This window comes from Hipposideros armiger, unplaced genomic scaffold (genome assembly GCF_001890085.2).
Source record: "Hipposideros armiger isolate ML-2016 unplaced genomic scaffold, ASM189008v1 scaffold_1289, whole genome shotgun sequence".
Lineage (NCBI taxonomy): Eukaryota > Metazoa > Chordata > Mammalia > Chiroptera > Hipposideridae > Hipposideros > Hipposideros armiger.
Genome location: NW_017732639.1, coordinates 92,564 through 118,365, shown reverse-complemented (window position 1 = coordinate 118,365; position 25,802 = coordinate 92,564). Strand labels below are relative to the sequence as shown.

At 43.3% G+C, this 25,802-nt stretch overlaps 1 protein-coding gene across 1 annotated transcript; it reads right to left on the bottom strand.

The window, feature by feature from the left end:
- Nucleotides 1–717: 717 nt before the first annotated feature.
- Nucleotides 718–25,449, bottom strand: OLFML1 (olfactomedin like 1). The gene is made up of 3 exons (XM_019633362.1): nucleotides 24,649–25,449; nucleotides 23,066–23,354; nucleotides 718–2,510 (listed from the first exon to the last, which is right to left on the bottom strand). Exons 1-3 carry the CDS (start codon nucleotides 24,772–24,774, stop codon nucleotides 1,720–1,722), a joined length of 1,206 nt encoding a protein of 401 aa, XP_019488907.1. The 5' UTR covers nucleotides 24,775–25,449; the 3' UTR covers nucleotides 718–1,719.
- Nucleotides 25,450–25,802: the final 353 nt, after the last annotated feature.

Genomic DNA, 25,802 nt, shown 5'->3' with positions numbered 1-25,802 from the left:
TACCTCCAAAGGCACTATGTGCCCAGTTCTAGCACATAATTCCATTCGCTGATAACTTCACTCTCCCCTCCTCCGTGAGTCAGTTCCCATTCCTTATCCTGGTGAAATAAATAATATTCTTTTATCCACAGGGCAGGTCATGTCCCCAACCCCATGGAATGGGTAATATCATCATGTTTATCTACACCTGCCTCACTCCACTACAGATCTGGGCTTTCTGTATCACTCTATTAGAATGGTGGGTAATTGTGCTGTGTTCTATTCTGCCAAAGCTCTACTCAAATGCTGTGGGGAAAAAAAACACCAAACTTCATTGCTATGGTCCTGGCCTGAGCTTGGCAGAGTCTGGAAAACAGCTGCAAGTGTACAAAGCAAATCCTCTCATGTGACCAACCTGGAAAGACAGGCCTCAGCACATGACACAGGCTGGCACCACAGCCTGCACTTGTGACCCAAATCAGGCTGAATTGGACACACACATGGGAAAGATTTTGAGGGAGCCCCTCTGGCCAGGCACAGCTGCCCTCTGTCCCCTGCGCCACACGGCACACTTGCTGTGGCAGGGAGTCAGTTAGCTTCCACCCAGATTCCAGAATATTTACCAAGGACCTCAGTGTGCTGGGGATTGTTCACCGTACACCCAAGCACAGGCAGCACTCACTGAAGCTGTTATGCTGACGGCATGTAGGCAAATATAACCTGATGAAGTTTGTTTGCTTCATGTCAATTTTATTGTATTTCAAACAAGAAGAGAGGCTTAGAGGAAGGTAAGACAAGATGAGGCTAGAAGTAGGGTCCTCACCCTCAGGCTGTTTTTCTGGAGGAAGTAGCTTTTGAAAGGGCTGTAGGAAAGTCTTGCGTGGACATGAAAAGTGGCTAAAGGGGCAAACTATTATTTTTAGAATAAAATGATGAACGTATTGCTTACAAAAGGTTACATGAACAAACATACATATTTGGTGCTTCCTTGGACAATGAAAAAACTATGGGATTTGCAGTATTTTCTAGCTCTATCCTTCATTTTGTAGCTCTGTTACTTTGAATGGCTTACCTAAGCTCTCCTCATCTCTAAAATGGCAACTATAAAGACTTGTCCTGCATACAAGGCTGAGATGAGAATTATTGATGTAACATAGGTGCAAACACATTGTAGCTTGAAAGTAGTATTCAAGTGTTAATCTGTTTACCTCATTATTACATCTACCTAGCGTGGCAGAAAGGTGGAAATAGGAGAAATCAAGATTAAACATCAATAAGAAATAGTATTTTAGTTGGGAGTAAAAATGGAAGAATATCAAAAGGCATTTGTAAAACAGGAAAGAGCTTGAGAAAAGGCCAGAGGAGAGAAAAGCCAGGAGTATTAGGGGGTGGCCTACATTTCTAATTGCTTGGGGGTTGGGGGGGAGTGTGAAGTTAAAGTAAATGCCAGTGAAAGAATAGCCTGGAAGTAAACTGGATCAGAATGTGGAAGGCCTTGAGTGCCAGGAGGTTTGGATGGGTAATGTAAGTTGTTGAAAGTTTCTGAATGACAGACTCTCATCTAAACTCTTGGAAGATCTCTAAGTCAGTAACATCTGGGAGGATGCAAATGCATTCCGACTTTTAGAATCGGTCCCTTTATGTGATTAGAGGGATACAATATTGCAAAGGGGCTGTGGCCTCAATGTCCTGAACAGCAGCTTCCAAGGCCAAGGTGTTCTCCCTCCCAGCTGTAATACATTACTTCAGAGGCTGCTTTCGCTTTGTCTGGAGTTTGTAAATGATCTGGTTTCCATCATTCCACGCATACAGCTGCTTATCTCTGGCATTATAATGGATCATGGAGTGACTTCTTGGCCGCCTGGGGAAGAACAAGTTGGGCAGATCCTCCTCACTGATAGTGCCCCTCGGGTCGTAGACACAGGTGATGCGATGGGGGCCCTGGCCACCAGAACTATAGACTACATACAGAACCCCACACAAGAGGAACGCAGCTTCAGCCTCCTGGCTTTTGCATGGAGTGACCCATGAGTGTTCCATTCCCAGTGTGTCGGGCTCAATTTTCGTGAGAACCAAATGGCCATGGATCCCTGGCCCTGAGTGGATGGCCCAGAGCCCATGCTCATCCACAGCCAGGTCAATGTAAGTTGACGGGGAGTGCTGGTAGGCCAGTGCTCGGCCTGCCCCTCCTGGGAGCAGCATTCGATCTTCCACAGTCCTCTTCTGCAGATTGTATTTGATTATTTCATTAGGAGTCCCTTGGTTGTGAAAAAATAGGAAACCTTTGTAGATCACTTGGCCTGTTCCCTGCCAGGAATGCGTTAAGATTAGCTTCCGTGGGCCCAGCTTGGTGCTATCTTCCATGAGTGCCCGCATGTTTGCAAACTCCCAAACAGTGTTGTTTCTGGATCCAATGAAGGAATAAACCTTGGGAGAGGCACTGACAGCATCTTTCATCCAAGAGCCATCTCTATCCATAGTCTTCTTCACTATTTTCAGAGACTTTATACCCATCAGCATGTTGTCACAGCCTGGCCAAACAGGAGAAAAAAAGGAGGTTACTTTATAAACATGAGATGCTTATCTTCACAGGTTGCTTTTTTTCCTTTAGTGTCTAGAATAAAGTTATCACACATAGTTCAATGACAATTTATGGTAAGAGTCAATGAATCAAATAATTAAATGAATAAATGGGTCTCTGTTAAGGGAGTTGCTGTCCAGTTATGAGTTGGCATTTTATTCAAGTCAGGAAATAAACAGCTATTTGATGTATGAAAGACCTTGTTCACGCTCTAGAGCACTTGGGGTTAACACTGTGAGAATGACTTAGGTGTGAAGCTGCCTAATTCAACTCCAGTTGCCAAGATTTTATTGGGTATCCACTCTGTTCTTAGCTTATAATGCTCCCATAACAGTGCTAAGTATTGAGGGTAAAACATAAATTTCTGACATTGTCATGAAAATACATGCCTGAATTAGGCTAAGAGACACTTGGAGCAGAATCAAATCACCCCAATCAGGCCCAGCCTAAATAACAAATCCTCATCCAACCACAGACCCATGAGAATAAATGATGGTTGTTTTAAGTCACTCAGTTTTCAGGTTGTTTGTTCCACAGCATTTTTGAAGCAATGGATCTTTATAGTCAGTCTTCTGGTTATCTATCTATCTACCTATCTATCTATCGTCTATCTCTAATCAAGTCTACACCTCCAGGAGATCACATTCTGGTGAAGGATTCTGGCCTTTAACTCTATTAGAACATTATAAGAGCTCTGTACATCCACTCATTTATTTATTCATGAACGCATGCATGTATTTAGCCAGCAGACATTGGATACCCACAAAAGGCAAGAGACTGAGGTAGGTGTTATGAGTTGGAGGTGCAATGATAAATTAGGAGTGGTTCTTGCTTAATACATACATGACTAAGTAGAATATAAAGCTTAAAGTGGAATTTTTGCAAAAAAAAAAAAAAAGAACACAGAATAGAGATGTCATTTGAGGCAGAGACCAATCTGCATTTGAATTGGTGCCTGAAGGATGACATTCTGAGATCTGTGGGAAGAACATTCCTGACAGTTAATAAAACCATATTTGGGAAGGTTTTCCAAGATTAGTGTTAATAAAATAGTACAGAATTTAAACCAATACAAGCTAAGTATTTGATATTACCTCAAACTAGATGCATAAAACAAAGCAGTAGATTGGAACCAGCTCTGTGCCTGGAACTTGAGGGTGGGGCTAAGGAATAGAGATTGTATTCTGTAGGCAGATAGGGAGCTACTGGAGTTTTAGTGAGACATGGTCAAGGCTATTCAACAAGATTAATTAAGCTGCCAATCATGTGTATGACGGATACAGGGGAGAGAAACCAAAATCAGGAAAACCAATTAGGAGAGTACAGTAAGTCCCCAAACTACGAATGAGTTCTGTTCCGGGAGAACATTCGTAAGTTGGATTCATTCATAAGTCCAACAAAGTGAGACTTACACGCCTTTGACACAAATATACGATGTAAAGCCAATGGTTGAATGATTCATGTTATAAGAATGAGTGACGTCTACCATCTTTTCGCCTCAGTCCAATCTCTCAATTATTTTCACTTTTGTTTCCATGGATATTGCTTTGCGCATCCTAGCAGTCCCCTCCACATCACCACTGCTTTTCCTCTTGCTTCTGGACATCCTGGGCTCTGAATGATGAATGTCCTTCTGTACACTATCACACTGTACAGTAAGCACACAGCAGCACAATTGTGACAACGGCAGACACGTGAGCTACTTCTGTGATTTGTTCGCATCTACAAATGTTCATAATGTGAGGTCCATTAATACCTGTGAAAGTTTGCAACGCAAATGTTTGTAAGTCGGGGACTTACTGTATTTTTATAATCCAAACAGGATGACAAGGGTCTAAGCTATGTGGAGGAAGGTGAAATAAAAAGAGAGGTTTACATTTTTCTAGTTCCTCACTGCCACTGCAGACTTTCATGCAAAATTCCTTCCTTCTTTACATCTCAGGCAATCAAATCAGCTCTCTCTAGTCTAAATCATTGACTGTTCTCTAGGACACTACCCCAATATGCATAAAGAGCCTGAGCACTTCCACCTCTTTAACTCTGTAACACCTTGCTTTCAAACCACTTCAGCAGCACCTTCCCATGGCCATACTCTGGATACCCCCATTCCCAGAACTGTTCCATATTAGAATTCTAAAACTCTAATATCCTGCCCTCTGCAATAACAACTTATACTTCCTTTACTAACTCCTTTGCTCTCACCTCCTCTGCTCTTCCATTTCCTCATGCCCTCCAGTTCCTTGACCTCTACTTTCTGGAAGTCCATCAGCCTTCTCTTGGCCTCACTTCCTTTCCTATCCAAGCTAGACCACTATAATAAATCTCTCCGGCATCCTCACCCACCAATCTCTAGTTATTCCACAATATCCACTGTACAAAAATCCCTGGTCTTGGGTCAGTTCAAACATCCGTCTCTGCCCTGGAGAGCTGTGTGTTGGTGGAGAAAATTTCACAATAGTTCATACTGGTGCCACGACACATTAGGGGTCTCTAACCCCAACTGAGCCCTAAACATCATACTGCTTTCCATGGTTAGCCCGCAATCTTCTACACAGCAGCTATCTTAACACCCTCAACTACTCCATAATTCCCTACATAACAGCATATTAGCCCCTTGAAAAAATAAACACTGTTAGACATGAACTCCCTTCACTTCCTTTCCCTCACTTATAAATTTTTCTTCAGTTGTTTCTACCCTTGCTATCCTTTCACACATCTTAGAAGAGGCTGTGTCACTCCTTCTGTCCAAGACTAATATACATTCATTTGTGCTCTGGTCTTCTCTTTTCCTGGCTTCTTTTCTAGACTTCCTTGATGAATTGCCACCTTTCTCTTATCTTGGCTTTTTCCTTCACTACTAGTTCTTTAGCTTGTAAACATCGTGCCTATATTAAAAAACTATTCTCCTTCAATTAAGCACCCCTTTCTAGTTATTTCACTATCTCTTTCTGTCACTTTATGTAGTTAGATTCTCCTACAGAATAGTCTATACTCTCTGTATCTACTTCTTTGCCTCCCATTCTTTCACTTCATCATAACTTCACAGAAGCTACCCTTCATCATGTTGCCAGACACTTCCTAACTGCAAAACCAGACCTTTTATGTCCATATCCTACTTCACATTTCTGTAACATGACATTATTGGATCAGTTCCTCCTTCATGGTTTCTTTCTCCTTGATCTTTGTGTCACCACTATCTCTGTGTATGCCTCCTACTCGTTTCTCCTCTGGCTGCTTATGGCAGAGACAATGTCTGTCTGCCATTTCATTTTCCTCTTCCCTGGTTACACATTCGCAGCCTCCTTTGTAGTTAGGTTGCACCTACTGACCTGTTCTGTCTAACAGGATATGGACAAGAGTGGTGTCATCCATTCCCACCTGGCCCTTAAATATGCCATTTTCCAGACGCCCTTAAGGTCTTGGAATTTGGGGTCAAGATGAGATTAGTTCTACTGGCCACTTCAGGAAGAGTGGGTCACCAATTCTATTTATAGAATTTTCGTTGGGACTGCCCTGTTAGGCAGTCTATTGTGAAGTGAGCAGTATCATGGAGGCCAGGGGTGGTAGCCTTACTAGAAAGCACAAGGAGCCCTTTGGGTATCCCTCAAATCCTAATGAAGGCTATATCATGAGTAGGAGAGGATGGTCTTAATAAGAGCGTGGAACTCAATGGGCCTCCCTCACTGACTGCTGGAGCGTGAGGTGGTAGAATAATTGTCAGGTGTATAACAGTCTCTCTGGAGAACTGGGCACAGTGAGGGCCTCTCTTAGTCCTTCCAAAGGCTTTGGTATAAGAAGCTGGCTGTGCCAGTGGGTTGTCATGTTCTTCTCAATAAATGCTTGGGTTCTCTAAGCCAACTGGAGGTCATCTAGAGTCAGAGAACAAGAAACAGGGTGAAGGGAGAGAAACTAGACACAAGGAAGAAAGGTGCACAGCCAGAGAAGTCCTAGAGGTTCTGAGGTAAGTAGCATTTTAGCAAACTGCTCACTACTGCCAGCAGTTGGACAGAAACCCTGCCATAATTCCTTAATCAATTCATCACCCACTATTATCATACCTTCTCTTTTCTCCTTAAGCTTCCATCCTGCCCTCCTCACTCTTACACGAAGATCTTACTTCTCATTTCACTGAGAAAGCAGGGGCAGTCTGAGAGCTACATCATGTCCTGCCTGGATTACTGCAATTGTCCCCTACCTGGTGGCCACACTTCCATCCTTGTCCATCCACAGTCCATTCCCCACAGAAGCCAAAGGGATCGGGATCTTTTAAAAATGTAAGTCAGATCATGTCACGTGTTTGCTTAAAACTCATAAGTTACTCTCTTCCCATCTCATTGAGAGTAAAGCTCAAGTCTTTGTCCTCCAGACCATATGTGAGCTGTGCCCCCACTGCCTCTCTGGCCTTGTCTCCTACAACTCTCCCGCCTTGTTCATTTTCTTTAGCCACACTGGCCCCCTTGCTGTTCCTCAATTTGTGCCAAGCACACTCTTGCCTCAGGAATTTGACAATTTCTGTTCCCTCTGCTTGCAACTCAACTATCTTCCCTAACATATCTACCTGACTTCCTTCCTTGCTTCCTTTAGGTCTGTTCTCAAATGTTCCCTGATCATTAAAGCCTTTTCTGACCACCTGATAAAAAAATGGCAACCTCTTCTCCAGCTCTCCATAACACCCTTACCCTAGTTCATTTTTCTCCAGAGTGCTTATTTTCTATATGACATATCATAAATTCATCTGTTAACATTTATTGCTTGGCTTCCTTCAATGGAATATACACTCCATGAGGGCATGAGTCTTATTTATTTCATTCAGTGCTGTATGCCTTGCCTCTATTAAAGCAACTGGTACATAGGCAAGTATTTGCTGAATGAATGAATGAATGAATGAATGAATGAATGAATAAATGAGTTTTCCAACCACCAAATCTACCAACCAGTTGCACCTGAACCCATATTCTCTGCCTTCCTTCCTGCTCTATTTACTTTTTCAGTGGACCTAATCCCCTCTTACCTACTCAAGGACTTAGCACCTGAGATTCTCTCTCCTCTCTTGCCTCAGTAGTCACTCCTTCCCTACTGAATCATTCCCCTCAGTAAACAAACAGGACTTTCTAGTGTGGCCCCATTTCTCTGTTCCACTTTATAATAAAACTTGACAGAGGAGTTTCCTCACCTCCAGTTGTCCCCTAAGCTGCTCCAATCAGCTTCAGTTCTCCACTGGTCTAAACACCCTTGCCTACTCCACTGAATCAGTTCTTATCAAGATCACTGACAACTTCCATGTTGCCAAATCCAAGAATCAATTCTCAGTCTTCACCCCACTCAAACTCAACAAAATCGGATTATTTGACTAGTACCTGCCCTTGAAATTCTTTCTTCTCTTGATTCTGGAACACCCCTCCTTTTGTTTGTCCTCCCATCTTTCTGTATTTTTTCATGGCATATTTTCTCATGTTCTACCTTTAAGTGCCTTGTCTTCACACCTCTTCTTTTCTTTATCTACAATCACTTTTCAAGTCCTCATTGTATCTCATGGTTCGGAGTACCATGTAAATTCTAAATAATGATGAATTCCAAATTTGTATCTGGGACTACACCCTATCTGGATGTCTACTTTTTCCTCCATTTCCCCACCACCAGCAAACTCTGATAGTAAAACTTACTTTTAAATCATAATGTTATACTTAAATTAAAAGTCAGCTACATCTCTCTCCTCATCATCCCACCTCCTCTTCCCTTGCACTTCGTGAATCCTTCCCTCTTGCCTAAACTACTGCAGCAGTCCCTAATTTTTCTCCCTGATTTTACTCTTGCTTATCTGTAGTATATTCTCCACAAAGCAATAGGAATCATCTGTTTAAAAACATGAATTATGTGATGGATCTGCTAGACCCTTTCTCCCTATCAGTCTTGGAATAAAATCCTAACCCCTTAACTCTGTCCTAAAGGACCAATACGATACGGTTGCTGCTTGTCTCTGGGACTTTATCCTCTACTCTCCTTCCCCTTGCTCGCTGTCTTGTGACTACACCAGGAACCCACATTGCTATTCTGGGAGCATGTCAAGTTTGTTTCTGCCTCAGGGCTTTTGCATTTGCCCTTCTTTCTGCCTGGAGTGCTCTTTTCCTTGATCTTCCCACAGTATGCTCCAACTCATCCTTCAAATCAGTTTCAATATCATCTCCTTAAGAGGCTTCTGAGACTACTGCATCTAAATTTAAAATGATTTTCTATAGTCTATAGCATCTTACTTCCTTGAGATCATTTATCAGATTCTGTAATTATGTTATCGGTTTTATTTATTAGTCTATTGTCCTTCTCCCCCACTACACTGTAAGCTCCATAAAAGCAGGACCTTTGTCATCATGTCTACTCTTGCACTCTACTGCCTAACTGAATGCTTTGTGGGTTCAATAAATACCTATTGAATTAATGAGGGAAATAGCTTCATTCAAGCAGATGTTTTTCAAGGGTCTAAATAGTGCTACCTATCCGGAGTTCTGATCACAGTCCTGCCTTAAGTAAATAATTTGTAAAGTACTCTAAAGCTTTTAAGATACTTTCAAAACCATTATTCCATTTAAAAATCTGACACAAGGTTCTCATCAGGGGAACATATGGTAGGAGTGGGAGTGGGGAGTGGCAGAGCTGGGAAGAACCGATTCCTAGGAAGGTCATTCCTTTCAATGGTCATGTAATCACTGGCGGCTCCCAGCCCAGAGCACTTGCCTGGCCTCCACTGTGGCCAGGGCCAGGCTTTGGGATGAGCTGTAGAAGTCTCTCAGCCATCAGTTGCCGCCATGTCCCCCTGCTGACATGCTTTGCCAACCTGAATGCCACTTTCCTGTGACCTCAGGGTCAACTTTGTTCTGGTTGGCCTGCCTTATAGGAAGCCAAACCCCTGGAGAAGACAGAGAAGCCTGGGCCAGCTGGGAACCCACACACTGCAGGAGCCGCTAACAGAAGGATCCCCTGCCACGCTGAGCTCTGGGGGTTACCGGCTGTGATGTGGAAGAGCGAGGAGGGGGCTGCCCTGTTTACCAGGGCCCCGTCTCCGCCAGGGCCCAGTATACCTTCTTTCAGTTTCACAAGTTCAGTCTGTCTCATGTGAATGCTGTTCTTCCCATGTTCCCTGGTGATCACAGAGGATGAATAAATGAGGGTTACAGCCTGTCAGTGATCACAGAGCGCTTTAATGGGAAGAGGAAGGCTATAAGAGCAACTTAGAAACTGTTCCCTATTGAAGAACAAGCACGAAGGCTTGAGAAGTTACCTCTATACAACACGCATGGTACTATGACAGGTACTTTATTTAGATTAACGTATCTGGCTCTTACAATAAGCCTAAGTGGTAAATATTTTAATCTCCATTTTCCAAGTGAAAAAGAAATTAAAGCTTGGATAAGTTACTTGTATAGGTCACAAAGCTATTGGTGTTCTGAGCTCAGTCTGAGCCAGGAGTCAGGACCAGCCAGGACACCTCTGGCCAGCCCCAGAGACATAGCAGATGAGTGTGGTGGGAAGGGGTGGGGAGCGGGTGAGCCTGGGTATGCCTAAAGGGTGGGTGAGGGCCACGGGCTCCCTGGGACCTAATCACAGGATGATATGATATTTGCCTTGATAAGGAAGTCCCCAGTCCTCCCATCCTTCTGGGAGGAAACTCAGCAGGCTTGCAGCCCAGCTGTGAAGGGACTATGTCTAAGAACAAGACACGTTCGATGTCTTACTCAAAAGAACATGTTCATTTAAAATACAGCAGAATAGTGAATGTCAACTGTAATTGAAAAAAAATTTTTAAATAAAATACAGCGGAAACTAACACAAACATTCTTCTTTCTCCTACATCTAATTTCTAATGCAGAGTCCTTGGAGAAAAAGAAAAACAAGAGAGTGTTGATAGATGGTTTTGATCAGGGAAACACAGCTCTGGGAAAAAAGAAACTGAATTTCCCCATGTGCTCCCTTCTGCTTCTCCAACCCTTTCCTTGGTAGGATGGAACACGGGACTGGGAATCAGAGACCTGCATGACCTAAACTTGGTCTCTGGCTCTCTATATGTATCCCTAAAAGCCCCTTTGTCAATCTGGGTTTAGCTTTCTCAGCTGTAAAACAAGGGGTTTAGCGTGGATACTCTCTATAGTTTTTTCAGGGCATATATTTTATAATTTTTATAAATTTTTCTTCTTTTGGAATTTGGGGAGAATCTGCTTCCAGTATTTGAGTAAAAGGGTAAGTTAAGATTCCCTGCTGTGCTTCTCTTCAGAAGAGATAATTAGCAGAAGGAAAAAGGAAGGATGGGAAATAAATTTAAAACCTTTGAGTCCAGCCAAGATGCAAATGATTTAACAGAGGCAATGACATGCAAGGTTCCACCTGCAAACTAGAGAATGAAAATCTGTGATTTCCCCCTCAGGCAGAATTGCAGATAAGCAATTAGGATAGGATTTGGCCCCAGGCTTCACAGTGAATTCATATACAAAGACCACATATTTGAATTTTTAAAATACTTCTCCCTTATTTAATAGCAACACTTTCCAGAACCTTGAGAGACTTGTCCCTCTGTAGGGGACTGACTCAATAGGAGTTGTTTTAGAAACAATGTCAGTCTGGATGTTGGTGGAGAATGGATTGGGGGGTAGAGGTGGGAGAGGAGGGCACAGAGAGACAGGTAGAGAGTCTGTAATTATAATCTAGACGAGAGATATCTGTATAGTGATGGGCATGGAAAAATGGGTATGGATTCAAGAAACAGAAAAAGAGAGATCAGGTCTTAGCAATTGATTAGATAAAGGAAGTTGGGCGATAAACCAGACTCATGGATGGGATGACAGAACGCATGAATTAGTGACAGAGAGGGAGGGTGGGTTTCCTCGGGAAGACAGTCATGAATTCATTAAAAAAAAAAGAGTATTCCTGCAAAACCATGAATATTTTGACTGCCTCTTGAAATTCTATTATAAAACTTGACTTTTTCAACCACCTGAGTTGTATTCATGTTAATAAACATTTGTCAATGCCTATCAAATTACAGTTATGATATTAGACACTTGGATGACAAAATGACAGCTCTCAGAAGAGGAGTCCATTACAAAGCTTCAAGCTATTACAGTAAAATTGTCAACGTGGACTTAATTATTCTAGAAATTAGGGCCATTTTTCATGCTTTTCGCCCACAGAATAAGTTTTAGATATCTCAGCATGGCACTCAAGGTCCATCTTTTGACCGCCTCTTTTGTCATTTCCCTGCAATACTGGACTGGTCATTAGTCACCAAACTTGCCATGGCCTGTCATAAATTTTAGACTTTGCACAAACTTTTCCTTAGTTCACCTTTGCTAACTTGAGACCCATCTACTCATCCTTCAAAACAAAATTCTCTGACTCCTGCCGAGCAGTTGGTTGCTCCTTCTGCATCCAAAGCATTCTGTGCAGCCTTCCTCCAGGGTAGTTAGCATACTGAATTGGAATTGCTTATTCACTTTATTTCCTCACAAGTACTTTAGACAGAACCTGTGTCTAATTTGTCTTTTTAGTCATAGACATAAAACATAGCTCCCTCCTATTCAATCTCTACTGCTTACCATCCAAACTCAGAAATCAGTTCAATTCCGATAATGCAGTATTACTCAGTGTCCAGACTTGCTATCCCAACTCATGCTACGCCAACTTAGAAATCAAATCGATTCAAATAGCAAGATATATGTGTGGACACTAGCGGTGCTATTTTGGTGTCTGAGTGCCTGAGTAGATGGAAGGCAGGAAAGCCAGATGGCCGGCTTGTATGAAATGGTTCTTGTATGAAGTGAGCCATAGGAGGATTCAGATTTGCAGGGTTATGAATCCAGTGTTTAAACAGGGCCTCGGATGCAAAAAATGCTCTATATATTGGTTTTGGTGAGTTATACAGAACTCTTTAGTCAATCCACATCAGAGGGTTTTTCTAGGTTCCTAGCACTAAATTCAAAGTATTCCATGGCACCCAGTATGGAGTCCTGACAGCTTCTCTTTATTGGTGGTTGGCAATAGGTTGTGAGGAAGAAAACGGACGATGCATGGCTGGTTGCTTGCATGGCTGTGTGCTGGTTAATAACATCGGTTGAGAACTTCATGGGAGTGCATGGACGCTGAAGGGTGTGTGAAAATGAGTCCAGCCTGCTTTCATGGTGAGGCCCCTACAGCTGGAGTCCAACAGAGCCAGCCTGCTTTAGATGCCTCCTTTTGGACATGGCCAGCTCTCCATAACTCCTTTCATCTTACTTGATTTTCCTCCATAATATTTATTATCTTCTATCTGACATGTTATAACTGTATCTGTTAACATAGTTATTGTTTGACTCCCCTCAATAGAATGTGAATCCCATGAGAGCAGGGCTTTGTCTAATCATTATATTCACTGCTGTATGACCTGTCCTAGAATAGCATCTGGTACATATTATAATTTTTATATTTTAATTATGAATGAGGTAAATATCAGTAGATATAACCCACATCAACAAAAATTCTTTGGGGTTCTGAATTTTCTTTTTTTTTAAAAGATTTTATTGAGGAATTGGGGGAGGGGAACAGACAAGTTGCTGTCCTTTTGTTCTTCAGTCTAGTTGTGGAGGACGTCACTTCACTGGCCCATGTTGGTATTGTCATTGCGCTCTTCCCGGGTGAGGCAGTTGCTCGCCGGCCATTGGATGGCCACTTACAGCAGCTCACAGCAGCTCATGCCGGCTGCCAGCCACTCGCGGTAGCCCATGGCAACCCACTGCAGCAGGGGCTGCAGCCTATGCCATCACCAGCTACTCACGGCAGCCCAACTCCAGATTGAGCTGTTGTTCACCATCTTAGCTGTAGAGGGTGCAGCATCACTGGCCCTCATGTGGGATCCAAACCGGGGTCCTCCTGCTCAGTGCTGGTGTCCCAAGCCAACTCTTAACCAACATACCACTCAGCCAGCCCCTGAATATTTTTTCAAAATGTAAAGGGTTACTGAGACTAAAAGTTTAAAAAGGCTGTCCTAGAGAATCAACACTCATGGGAAGTGAAGCATGAAAGTGGCCAAGTCCTCTGGGGAATTTCTCATCAAACAGCTCCATTTTGTATCAATTATCTAAATATGGCAACTGTTAGGCATTCCTTTTAGGTTATAATTATGAACTTCCTGTTTTTATTTACTTTTCATTTAAAAACTGAGCTGGTTTTCAGTTTGTTTTTGCATAGTGTTCCCCATCCCCCCCCCAGCCCCCGCCCCCCAGAATATTCTTAGCCAACTAAAAAGGATGAAAATGTTCTCAGTTTCTAGGTGTAGTACTGCCATTCTCCCATTTGTCTGGTTAGGAAACAAAGTCATTTTGCCATTTTGCCATTGTTTCTTCCTGTGAGATAAACCTCACTTCCTCATGTCCTTGCCATCCTTTCCCGAAGTCTAGGGCCTATTCTCCTGAACCTGAACTTTGCAGCAGCCCTCTCACTGGTTCTTTGATCTCACCTCAAAGCCATTAATCACACTAATGCCCAATTCACTTTTTTCATATAGAAATTTGCATACTTAAAAACTGATCCTGATTACTGCCTGTTTCCAGGATTGTCAAGACCAAAAGCTTTGTTAGATGCTATTAGAGGTTCCAGCAGAAGGGTGGGCTCTGGAGCCAGACTTGGAACTTGCTTTGGCCAAAAGAATTTGGTAAAAGTGACCAGACCTTGGTGTGCTTGTGCCCCCATCTCAGATGTCTGCCTCCATCATTAGAATAAGCACAGGTTCACCTTCTGAAAGACCAGAGACCACATGGAGGAGATCCAAGCCATCTCAGCTGAGGCCATCCTCAACCAGCCATCCCCTAGCAATGTGCCACTAGGAAACCCAGGCGAGAGGGGCCACGCTGGGCCCAGACCAACAGAACTGCCCAGCACCCTATAGACTCCTGAGAAATAATCAATGATTGTTGTTTTAACCACTCAATTTAGGAGTGGTGTGTTATGCAGCATCACTGTGGCAAACGATAACTGACGCTGGGTGAGGATGAGCCCAAATGAAGGCTGAGATGAATCTAGTGTGTCTTGGCATAGTACATACTCTGGATGGAGCAGGAATGTGGGAGAAGATGGAGTTGTATGAAATACTCTGAGCCACAGTTTCTTCATCTGAAAATAAGTCTTCATGGTATCTACCAAGCAGAATTGGACAAGATAATGGATAAAAAGGCTTAATGAAATCTCTGGCAAATAGTTGCCTCCACTTTCTAATAAACTACTCCTCAAGGTCAGAAAATATAGATTTCTACTCCGTTCCAGTCACTGTGATAGACTCGGGAAACACAGCATGAATAATGCAGGGACACAGGAAGTATATTTTATGTTTTCAGAAGAGCAGATCAGACAAAGCATAGAGCATCGGGTAGATGGAGATAGGCAGTAGTGGCACAAGATGAAGCTGAGAAACGTTCAAAGTTGCTGTGTTAGTTGTTGGCTTGTTATCTACTTTTACAACAAAAGTAAATATAAATATAGTACATAAAATATTCATAACTTTTATTTAATCAGCAGGATAACTTTGACAGAGAATAACAGAACAAATTATTTAAAGGAAGCTAGGTTAGGGTGTGGTTGTAGGGGCTTTCTTTACGTTATTTTATGGTATTTGCTTTAGCCTATAGGTTGCAGTTGCCATCCAAGTTGATAATGCAAAGATGCAGCGACTCTAGGAAGATGACCCTGGTGGCAATATAGGAGGAAGCCCTGGAACAGGGAGAAACCAGCAGCTAAGGTCAGTTAGGAGGCTCTTGCAGCAATCAAGACCAGAGATGATGAGAGAGCTGTGCAGATGGAAAGAATACATTTGAGAGATATTCAGAAGGAAGAATCTAGATTCTGGATATAGTGACTAATCAGACAAAGGCCAAAGAGATGCCCCTGAGATTTCTAGCACATAAGAGTGTGTGGGGGTCTCTTCTGTTAACTGAGAGAAGATGGGGGAACGCAGAAGAGTGTTGTAGTTTAAGAGTAAATGCAGAGAAGTCAGTGAATTAAAAACTGAGAAGATGAGGGGAAAAATTTACCTTTCTAGGCCAGGGTTTTAAAAAGTAATTTAAAGGGCCGGATGAGTGGTACGTTGGTTAAGAGCTGGCTTGGGACGTCAGAGGGCCCCGGTTCGGATCCCACATATGAGGGCCAGTGACACATATGTGGTCACAACTAAGATGCTGAACAACAGCTCAACCTGGAGCTGGGCTGCCGTGAGTCGTCGGCGATGGCGTAGGCTGCAGCCCCTGCTGCAGTGGGTTGCCAGCAGCCAGCGTGAGCGGCCAGCAGCCACAGTGAGCGGCCGTCCAGAAGCCGACGATTGATCTGCCTCACCCAGGAAGAGCGCAATGATGATGCCAACTTGGGCCTGTGAAGCAACGTCCTCCACAACTAGACTGAAGAACAAAAGGACAGCAACTTGTCTGTTCCCCTTCCCCCAATTCCCCAGCGCTGTTCCCATCCCCCAATTCCCCAATTAAAAAAAATAATTTAAATGAAACTGTTTGTAGGTAGGACTCATCAACAAATAGCAACCAAGAGTACTAACATGGTCTTCATGTGTGCCCAACAATGAGATCAGAAGCAGGTGAGTCTTGGGGGTGCAGGCATTGAGCTTCAGAACAGGAACCCTCTGTTTCTACCTCGAGGGCCTCTGTGACAGGCCTGGAGATTACCTCCCTGCCTCCAGTCTCTCCATCCTACATGTACTCAACCTCCCCTACTGCAGTCTGTTCTGTACACTGTGGCCAGAACGACCTTCCTAAAACCTCCGTCTGAGCCCCGACACTCCCATGCTTACCACTGCCAACCAGAACAGCATAATGGGAGAGGTGTATGGTAGGATCCAACCTGCCTTGGTTTCAATCCCAGCTCTGGCACCAATTAGCTATGAGATCTTAGACAACTGCTTATCCTTTCAGTGCTTTGACTTCCTCACCTATAAATGGGGGATCATTATAATACCTATCTCATAGGGCCCTTGTGAGAACTAGATGACATAATCCAATAAGATACATAAAATGCTTAAAGATTACCCGGTACACAATAAACACTCAATAAACAGTAGCTACTATTATTCATATTATATCCTTTCCCCACAGCTTGAATGCGTGAACTGGCCTAGTACAAAGGAGCTTAGCTCTTGTCTGGTTCTTTCATCTCCTCTCCATGACTTCCCCCTTCACCTGAGATCTACTGAACGAACACTAAGCCCGATTCGGCCTTTGTGCCTCCACACGCTGTTGCATTTGCTTGAAGTGCCCTTTACTCTGTTCTCCATTTGATTGGTTCTTTCTCATTATTAAAACTCATCTTGAGGGTTACTTTCCAGATTCCACAGCCCCCCTCATCTCCATGGCAACCTTGACCTTGCTTAATTACTTAATGCCTGCCCCTTGTGCTTCTGTGACACCCTCTATCAGAACAGTCACACTCTGGCTGTTATCCTGGGTTTGTTTAGATGGCTTCCCTGCTTGGCTGTAAGCTTTTTGAGCACAAGGATATTATCCTATTTAATGTTCCATCTCTAATGCCTGGCACAAGCAAACATATATCTGGAATTCAGTTAGACATTTGTTGAATGAACAAATGAGTGAGTTATAGAGAGAATAAATGGATGTTTGCTCCATCTGGAGCCAAAAAGCCATCAGCTAAAATAACTTTAGGACCTTTTGTTAGTATCCATGGTGATGGGACTGGAGGTACCCTCATAAGACCACAGGATCCCCAGATAGATAAATAAAATAAGTGCTGTGTACATGGGCCTTCCTGGACCCAGCACAGTGACCTAGAGACAGCACAGGGTAAGCTGTGCACATACCTCCAGCATTGCTGGTCCCATGAATGCAGCAACTTTTGGGTAGAGAATGTGTTTGTGTGTGTGTGTGTGTGTGTGTGTGCATGTACGTGCATGCACATACAAGCACTCTCACACTCTTCTGTGCTCACACTTGTATGTATATTCTCAATCCCCTCCTTTGTGATAAATATATCTGTTACAAATATATTTAATGTTTTGTTCCATTCATCACAAACTAATGGATCCTGGGAGTTGGCTCACAGATATGTTTTATTTGGCTTCCAGTGGGTTTTTTGTTTGCTTATTTGTTTTGTGTTTTGTTTTATTTTTAATGGCTTTGAATATGAGACATGCACATTTTACTACCTGAATGGGTCCCAGAGGCATTTAAATTTGCAGCAACAGACTTTTTTCTTTCAAACATAATCTAACAAAAGATATGGGTTATTTAATTCACAGGGAGAGGTTTACTTGAGGTAACTTGCGTGCACACTTTAATAAAAGGAGTGGGACTAAAACAGGAAATAAAATAAAACCTGCTATAATGCTTTGTTTTGACTGCCTTGAGAATTTATCTTCACGAGCCACTTACAAGTTAAAAAGAGGTTAATACTCTTATCCATATAAGAATGCAGCCTGGGGAGTCGGCCAAAGACTTTTAGTTGGATAAATTCTCAATCTGGTATCTGGGGTATCTGAGGCAATGGTGCTTTGCCATAAATTGCCAAATGCAATACCAAATTTCTTTATACTAATAAGAGTTAAAGAACCAAAGACTTGGAATGATTTTTAAATATAAGTTAGATTGTATTCAAGTAACTTTCACTCACTGCATTTTAAAGTGTGTGGCTGTGTGTGGGTGCACATGTGAAAGGCAGAGGGAAGGAGGAAGGAAGTGGGGGGAGAGAAAAAGAACATATATGTGTGTTAGAATTAAGAGTTTAAGAATTTTGGGCCAGCTGAGTGGCTCAGTTGGTTAAGAGTTAGCTTAAGAAAGAGCATGAGCTCTTAGCAACAAGGCCACCGGTTCAATTCCCACATGGGCCAGTGATGCTGCGCCCGAGCTGAGCTGCCAACAGGTGGCAAGATGGCTCAGCTGGTGAGAGCATGTGCTCCTAACAAGACTACCTGTTTGATGGTGGGCTATGGCTGCCCACAACTAAGACTGAACTTGGCACCTTGAGCTGAGCTGCCACCCAATGGCTCAGTGGATAGAGCGTGCACTCTTAACAACAAGGCTCCTGGTTCGACTCCCGAATGGGATGGTGGCTACGCCCAGCTGCAACTAAGATTGAACACAGCACCTTGAGCTTAGAGGCCACGAGCTGCCAACGGGCAGCCAGATGGCGACTGGCGCCCTCCACAACTAAGGTTGAAGAACAACAACTTGGCTGGTCCCCCTCCCCAACTCCCCAACACTGTTCCCCTCCCCCAATTCCCCAATTTTTTTAAAAAAAAGAGTTTAAAAATTTTATGTAACAGTAAACATCCCTGGGATTGTGGCCCTCATGTGACATCTTTGAGGATCTTCTCTAAGTAGAGGTTGACTACGTGGGAACAGCTCTATAGGGAGCTGTTATTAAGATATCATTGAGATATAATTAATAATATCTTATTAATTATCCTTAGTATCTGGCCCTTCATAGTTGACCAAGAAACATTCCTAGAATAAATTAGAACCATTTAGACGGATATTAGAATTTTCTGCAAGTCTCCTGAGACACAAGGTTGAATTTTCCAAAGAAGCTGCATTATCCTCTCCCTACAGGTTTTCCGAAGAAACTCTCTAAGACAGAGTGTATGTATGAATTAAACCCTGTGGTGTGACCTCTGGCCCATAATGCCAAGGCATTGACTTGAGTCTTAAGGATTTTAGTGGAAGTTCCATAGGTGGCTCAGTCCCTGTCGGCCAAGATTAGAAGTCAGGAAGATCAGAGCCTTGTAGGAAGAAGGCGGGTACGTACAGGTTATAGTGGCACCAGCTGGGCCTAGCCGACTAAGGCACCTTGGTAGGCAGAGTTTTAAGGTGATCCCCAAGATTCCCACCCCTATATAATCCCCTCCCCGTGAGTGAGAGCAGTACCTGGCAATATGACAGGATAGCATTCCTTGACTAGGTTACATTACAAGATAAAGCCGAAGGGATTTTGCAGATATAAGTAAGGCCCCAAATCAGCTGACTTTGAGTTAACCCAAAGGAAGGTTATTATGGATGGGCCTGCCTTAAATCAGATAAAAACTCTTGAAAGAGGGTCTGGCCACTTCCTGAAGAGAGGCAATCTCCTCCTGGCCTGGAAGCAACAGCCACTTTTTGAGCTGCCTATGGAGAGGGGCGGCCTCTAGAAGCTGAGGGCCTCAGCCCCACAACCACGAGAAAGCGAATTCTGCCAACAACCTTGGTGAGCTCGGAAGAAGACCCTGAGCTCCAGGTGAGAATGTAGCCCAGCCAACATCTTCATTGTACCCTCCTGAGTGAGACCTTAAACAAAGGGTCCAACTAAGCTGTGTGAATTCCTCACCCACAGAAACGCTAAGATCGTTTTAAGCTACTAAATCGGTGGTAATTTGTTACACAGCATTAGAAAACTAAGATAGGCATTGTTAATAACAGAAGTGGCAAAAACGTGGGGGATGGGCACAGTATGTAAAATACAAAACAGTGCAAGGCAGGGAAATATATCGACATTCCAAAGTCTATCTTTGGGCAGAGAACCTCTGAAAATAATAGGCCAAGAGGCACTAACCACATGGTTGTGATTGTTTACAGGTTTGTCTTTCCCTAAACTAGAGGGTCCTATGCCGTCAGTATCTCCTCTATAGAAACTTTTTACAGCCTCCTCCATGGGAGTCCCTGACCCAGACTCTGTGAATGCAGACATGAAGACGGCAATATGTTAGTAGTTTGGTTGAGGAATCAAATACACACAGATATGTGTGGTTGAAAGTGTTTGTGCTCCCTTGGATGACTCAACGAGATAGGACAATCTGCTGCTGGTGGTGGGGTGTGTGTGTGTGAAAGTCTTCACAGAGAATCCACAGCATTTTTGAGTCATAACAGGTGGGTAGAAAAAACAATATTTATATTTTAATTGCCCTCCATGTGGGTAAGTTATGGGAGTAGAAGAAGCTGGAGATGAGCTTGGGCCACTATGTGAAGGCCCTTCCCCGTATAAAAGGCTAAGAGAGTTGAATGGATTTTTTTGTTGCTGATAACTGGTTGCAAAAAATAAAAAATAAAATAAATAAAAAATAAAAAGATTTCTACCTAGAAGAATAATGTGATCCATTTTGTGTTGTGGGAAGGTCTGCATGATAGCAGAAGGATTGTAGGAGGCAAGCCCAGAGGCCAAGAAGCAGTAAGAAAGCTAGTGCAGGATGTAGCGTGTTCTACTCACTCCTCTGTCCCTACTGTGTAGCACAGGGCCCATCCAATAGCGGGGGGCAAAAGGTGGTTGTTAATCATAAACTGACAAATCACCAAATGAGGGCCCCAGAGGCAACAGGCATGGAAGGGGCAATCTCTGAAAAGTTGAAAGAGAAGTTTTCACTCATCATGGAGCTGGGAGAGGGAATACTTTCCAGTGTGTGAGGGATAAGGCAGAGGATGAGGGTTGAAAATGCAGCAAGTCCAAACTCAGGACCTCTGCTGAGCTTGAGCTATTGTAGAAAGGGGAAACCTCAAGGACTGAGGGACTCAGTATGTTCAGGGACCAGGGGCAGCTAAGGGATCCAATCCAGTACAACTGTTCAGGCTTGGGGTCCTGCCTGACCCCTGGCACACGAAAGTTCAGGCACTTTCTAAAGTAGCTCAGACAATGGCACCCAATTCTCCCCATCAGCTTTTTGGACAGCCTCTATTCATCCTCTGCTGGCTCATCCTTACCCTTTCCCTCCTTCCCTCACCCCATGCTTAGCTCCAGCTGCTCCTCAGAGGATGATTCATCTCAAGACAGTGTCAGGGCAAAAAAAGATCACTTACTTGGCCAACTCGATCAACTGTTTCCTATTATAGATAAGGCACCCTCCTCTCTCTTCTGACTCAGAGGTAAGATAGTCTCTTCTCTTTTAAAGCCTAATAGGCCCTCTGTCTGTGCTGACAACCCCTCCTTCCATTCATCCATTCATTTGTTCACTTATTCATTGACAAATGTTGTTGAACATAAACCCTATTCTAGGCACTGGGACACAATATTGAATATGCAATGCAGGATCTAGGCTCTCACAGAGCTGACATTCTAGATGCAGAGGCAGAAAATAAGCAGTGAGCAAATAAATGAACCTGAAGATTTTGGAGTAATAAGTGCTCAAAAAAAAAAAAAAAAAGAGCAACAAGAGCTCCAAAGCTCATCCTGAGTTTCCTATCTCAACATATTTCAGACCAACCACCCAATGACCTAAACCAAAAAGCCGGGAAGCATCCGGGACCCATCCTTCTCACTCATTTTTCACTGTTATTTAGTCACCAAGCCATGTGGATTCCAACTCTCAATGGCTCTCAAATCCATCTGTTCTTCTCCATCTTACTGACACTTACTTACATGCAGACACCATCGCTTGTTACATTCCCTGTTTGGTCTCCTCTCTCTAGTCTTGCCCTCTTACTTCATGTCATGCCCCTGTTTAAAACTGTTCAATGGTTCTCTATAGTTTCTCAAGTCAAGTCCAGCCCTCTTAGCTTAACATGCAAGGTCTTTCATTATCTGGGTTCTACCGAACTCTTCAATCTTGCTCCCTACACTCACCTGCCCCCTATAGGTCCACTCAACCATATCTGCAGATCTGCATGTCCAAGTGTCACATACCCTCATGCCTTTGACATGTTGTACTCTTACTGGACGTGCCCTCTGCACATTCTTCTCTAATTTCTTCATTCAAAACTCAGATCAAGTGTCATCTCATTTAGGAAGACCATGAAGTTCTTATAAGGGTTACACTGAGACGATATTTGAAACCCTTGCACAACAATGGCATTCAGCTTGTGTCTTTTTTCCCTGATGGAGTCTCTCACATCTGGAACAGGCATAATTAGACTATAAATAAAGTTTTCCTGTTTGCAATAAACACCATCTCAGAATACAGACTTGGAGCTGGGGGACTTGTCTCCCTCACTATTTTAATAAAATGGACTCATGCACAGGACATTTCCCTTCACTTTTATGTTTTTGTTGCTTAATATTTGTTATTATAATTTGAGCACCTAAACATTATTCTTAATGGCCTGGAAATGATTCTGATGAATCACAAGATAGGCAACAAATCCCCTGGATATCACCATCCTGATAGCACACATAGTATTAATTCACTGCAGTCCTTTGCCCGAAGAGTTGGCTGCTGCCTGCATGTTTGCAGCCTCTCCCTACTCCCAGGGTACTGGGAGAGTCCACCAACCTGTCGGTCTTCCTGGAAGGATCTGGGACCACTACCTTCTCCAAACCAAGTCTATTAGGAGATGCTGGGCTGACCTGTGACATCGTAGTCCTGATCTTCTATGGGGCCTTTAAGAACTCTCTGTGAATGGAAAAGCTACTTTCTGAGAATGGATTTTTCTTTGGACACCTGTTCCCTGTGCAGGTTTCCCTCCCAGCATGGGCACACAAGAGCACACATCCAGCTCTCACTCTCATACTTGGTCAGACCTTTCCTGACCAGGCCTCTGAGTGACAGTCCCTAGATGGGTAGAAAAGACACAGCTCTCTTACTTGCATTCAGCAGAGTCCGAATCTTTTTTTCTTCTTCAGCTTCTTGGACTAGCTTTTCTGTCAGGATCTTCTCCTCTGATTCTATGCATATGTCAGCTTCTCGCAGGTACTCTAGGTAGTCGATCTCCCGTTGGGCATGCTCGACTCTCAGTGCCAGGTTACTCACTGCACTCTTATACTCACTTGTGTAGGTCTGGCATCGTCCCAGCATAACGGATATGTTTTTTGAGAACTCACGGAAGTCTTGAATGTATGCCCTTGTTGCTTGTGTACACTTTTGTAGTCCTTGCTTTGGTCAGAAAATAAATTTTCAAATTACTGCTAGTTTTGAAATGACCCAACTAATAAAATAGCTATTATTCATAAAAAGATTTTTAAAATACAGATAATCAAATAGCGGGAAAATAAAAATCACCCATAATTCTTTAACTCAAAGTACTATTGATTCTTCAGTGTATAAATTTTTAAGTTTTTCCATGCATTCAGTCATAGATATATAAATATATATTTTAAAATGCTGGGCAAATCAATATTAAATATAGTAGTTGAGCACAATTCTGACACTTTTAAGGAGGTGAAACTGGGGAGGAGGTGCCTGAGGAGACAGCAAGTGAAGAAGCAAGAGGCCACTGGCCTGGGAACATTTCATCCACCACCGCTAGCCTCAGTCTGTTGACTGGACAATGTTAGGAATTGTGTTCGGTGTGGCACTATTTTACCCTGACTGTAACTAGATGACCGAATAATTTAGACTTTAAGATTTTTCAGGAAAATATTAAAAATAAACATTGGGGTGTCTTCGAAAGAAGATAAATAATTCATCAAAATTTAATTTGTGCAAAAGCAAGGCAATTAGGTATGAAATAGTCAAAGTCAACACCAGGGTTGTGTCAAAGTTTAGGGCAGAAGGTTACATTTGTCCCTGGGAACCTGTTTGTGCCGCAAAAAAATTGGGTTTTGCAAATTTTAATGAAGTGGTAGCTGCAACATCTGGAGAACAGGGCCCACATACTCTCCCTCTGTTTAACATTGCTGAAATCTACTCATTTCTAAATCCAAATCCAATTTGGCAGGAGAAGCTTCTTGGTGCAATAATATCATGACTTTTTACAGTGACCTAAAGGTTTATCAGAAAAAGACAAAAAGCTAAAATCGGCTATCATCCTGATATAGTAAAAATGAAGAAACAGTGGCAAAATGTTTAAATTTTCATATTTTAAAAATTGAACTTTGAATAACATTTTGGACATTTACCAGCATGTCAGACCATATTCTAAATAAATATGGGTTAATTTATTAAATCTTCAGAATATCCTTAGGAGGTAAATTCTATTATCATCCATATTTTATAGATGAGAAAAACTGCACCAAGGGAAGCCCTACAAAAAGTCTGGGAGTAGTGCAGTCTGGACCCTGGTGCTCTAAGCCACTAGACTATAAAACTTTACAAGTATAACTTTAGTGATGTGTTTATCGTGTACTATCTGGGGAAAAAATGCACCCCAGTAGATAGGGAAGACTGGTTAAGACAGGGTGACTTCTGGGAGGCATGTTCCAGGATCAGGTGCTCAGATGCCACCTACCTCCAAGACTCGAAAGCGCTGGTAGATGTAGTGCACCATGGCTGGGTCTTGAGCACAGTGCGGCGGGGGCAGGAAAGCTGCGAGGAACAGGACCAGGAAGGCAGAAGCTTGCTGAAGGGCCATCATTGTCCTGCAAAGCACGCAGGCGTGGGATCACCTATGCTGTGTCTCTCAAAGAAGACGCAAGGGTCCAGGTTGTGGTCTCCTGCTTTCTAGCCACTGTTGTGAAAATCCTCTAAAAACAGCTGGAGAGAGAAGTCCGCTTGTTATTCCACCAGATGGGTGACCTCACTTTGCAAGCTGGTGATCAAGTCCAGCTGTTGGCAAGCTGGTCCCTGGAGGCCTTGCAGGGCGACTTGGAGTAGAGAGTTTCCTGGGTCCAGCATCTGTTGGCATCACCCAGAGACACACGCTGACCCTCCAGAGGCTAGTGGGCTGCACCCTGCTTCTAGGCCTGGGTGAGTGTGCATTGGGGTGGGTGTAAGGGCTTCTCCCTTCTCCCCAGCTTTTACTTTTGCTTTCCTCCTCGCTAGTGGACTCTGCAGTCCAATCACAGGCCTGACCCAACACACACCACCCCCAAGTTCTCAGAGTTGGAATCTCAGCTTCATTTCTGGCAAACATTCCCAGAATCCTTTCCCCAGAAGTCCTGTTGGGAGACCCCACCCCTTCTCCAGACTCTTTGCATTCCTGTAGCTCTTAAAGGCACAGCAAGAAAAAAAATGAAAGCTCTGATATGCACAGGACTGATTATCCCACGTGAGGGGCGAGGTACAATGGGCTGCACGACTGGCCACTCAGGCTGATAGCTGAAAAATCTGAGGATTGAGCTCAGAAGAGTTTTATTAAGACGAACAACAACAATTATTGATACAGTGATGCTTCCAGAGCTATCAGGAAATGGAACTCCTGTAAGGAAGCCCTTGACTTTTCTCAGTCCCTAGTGGCAGAATTGCCTTCACCTGTAGCTGCAGGCCAGCAGTACACAGAACTGAACTCCTGCAGGCTCTGGTCCAGTTGAAGGGACATCACATCCCTGGGGCAAAGTTGTAAAACCTTCCATGTTTTGCCTTTGTTGTTCAGGCGTTTACTTATCTTAACCTCTCCTTCCATGGGTGAGTCCAGGATACCCATGGTTCTTTCTCAATCATTAC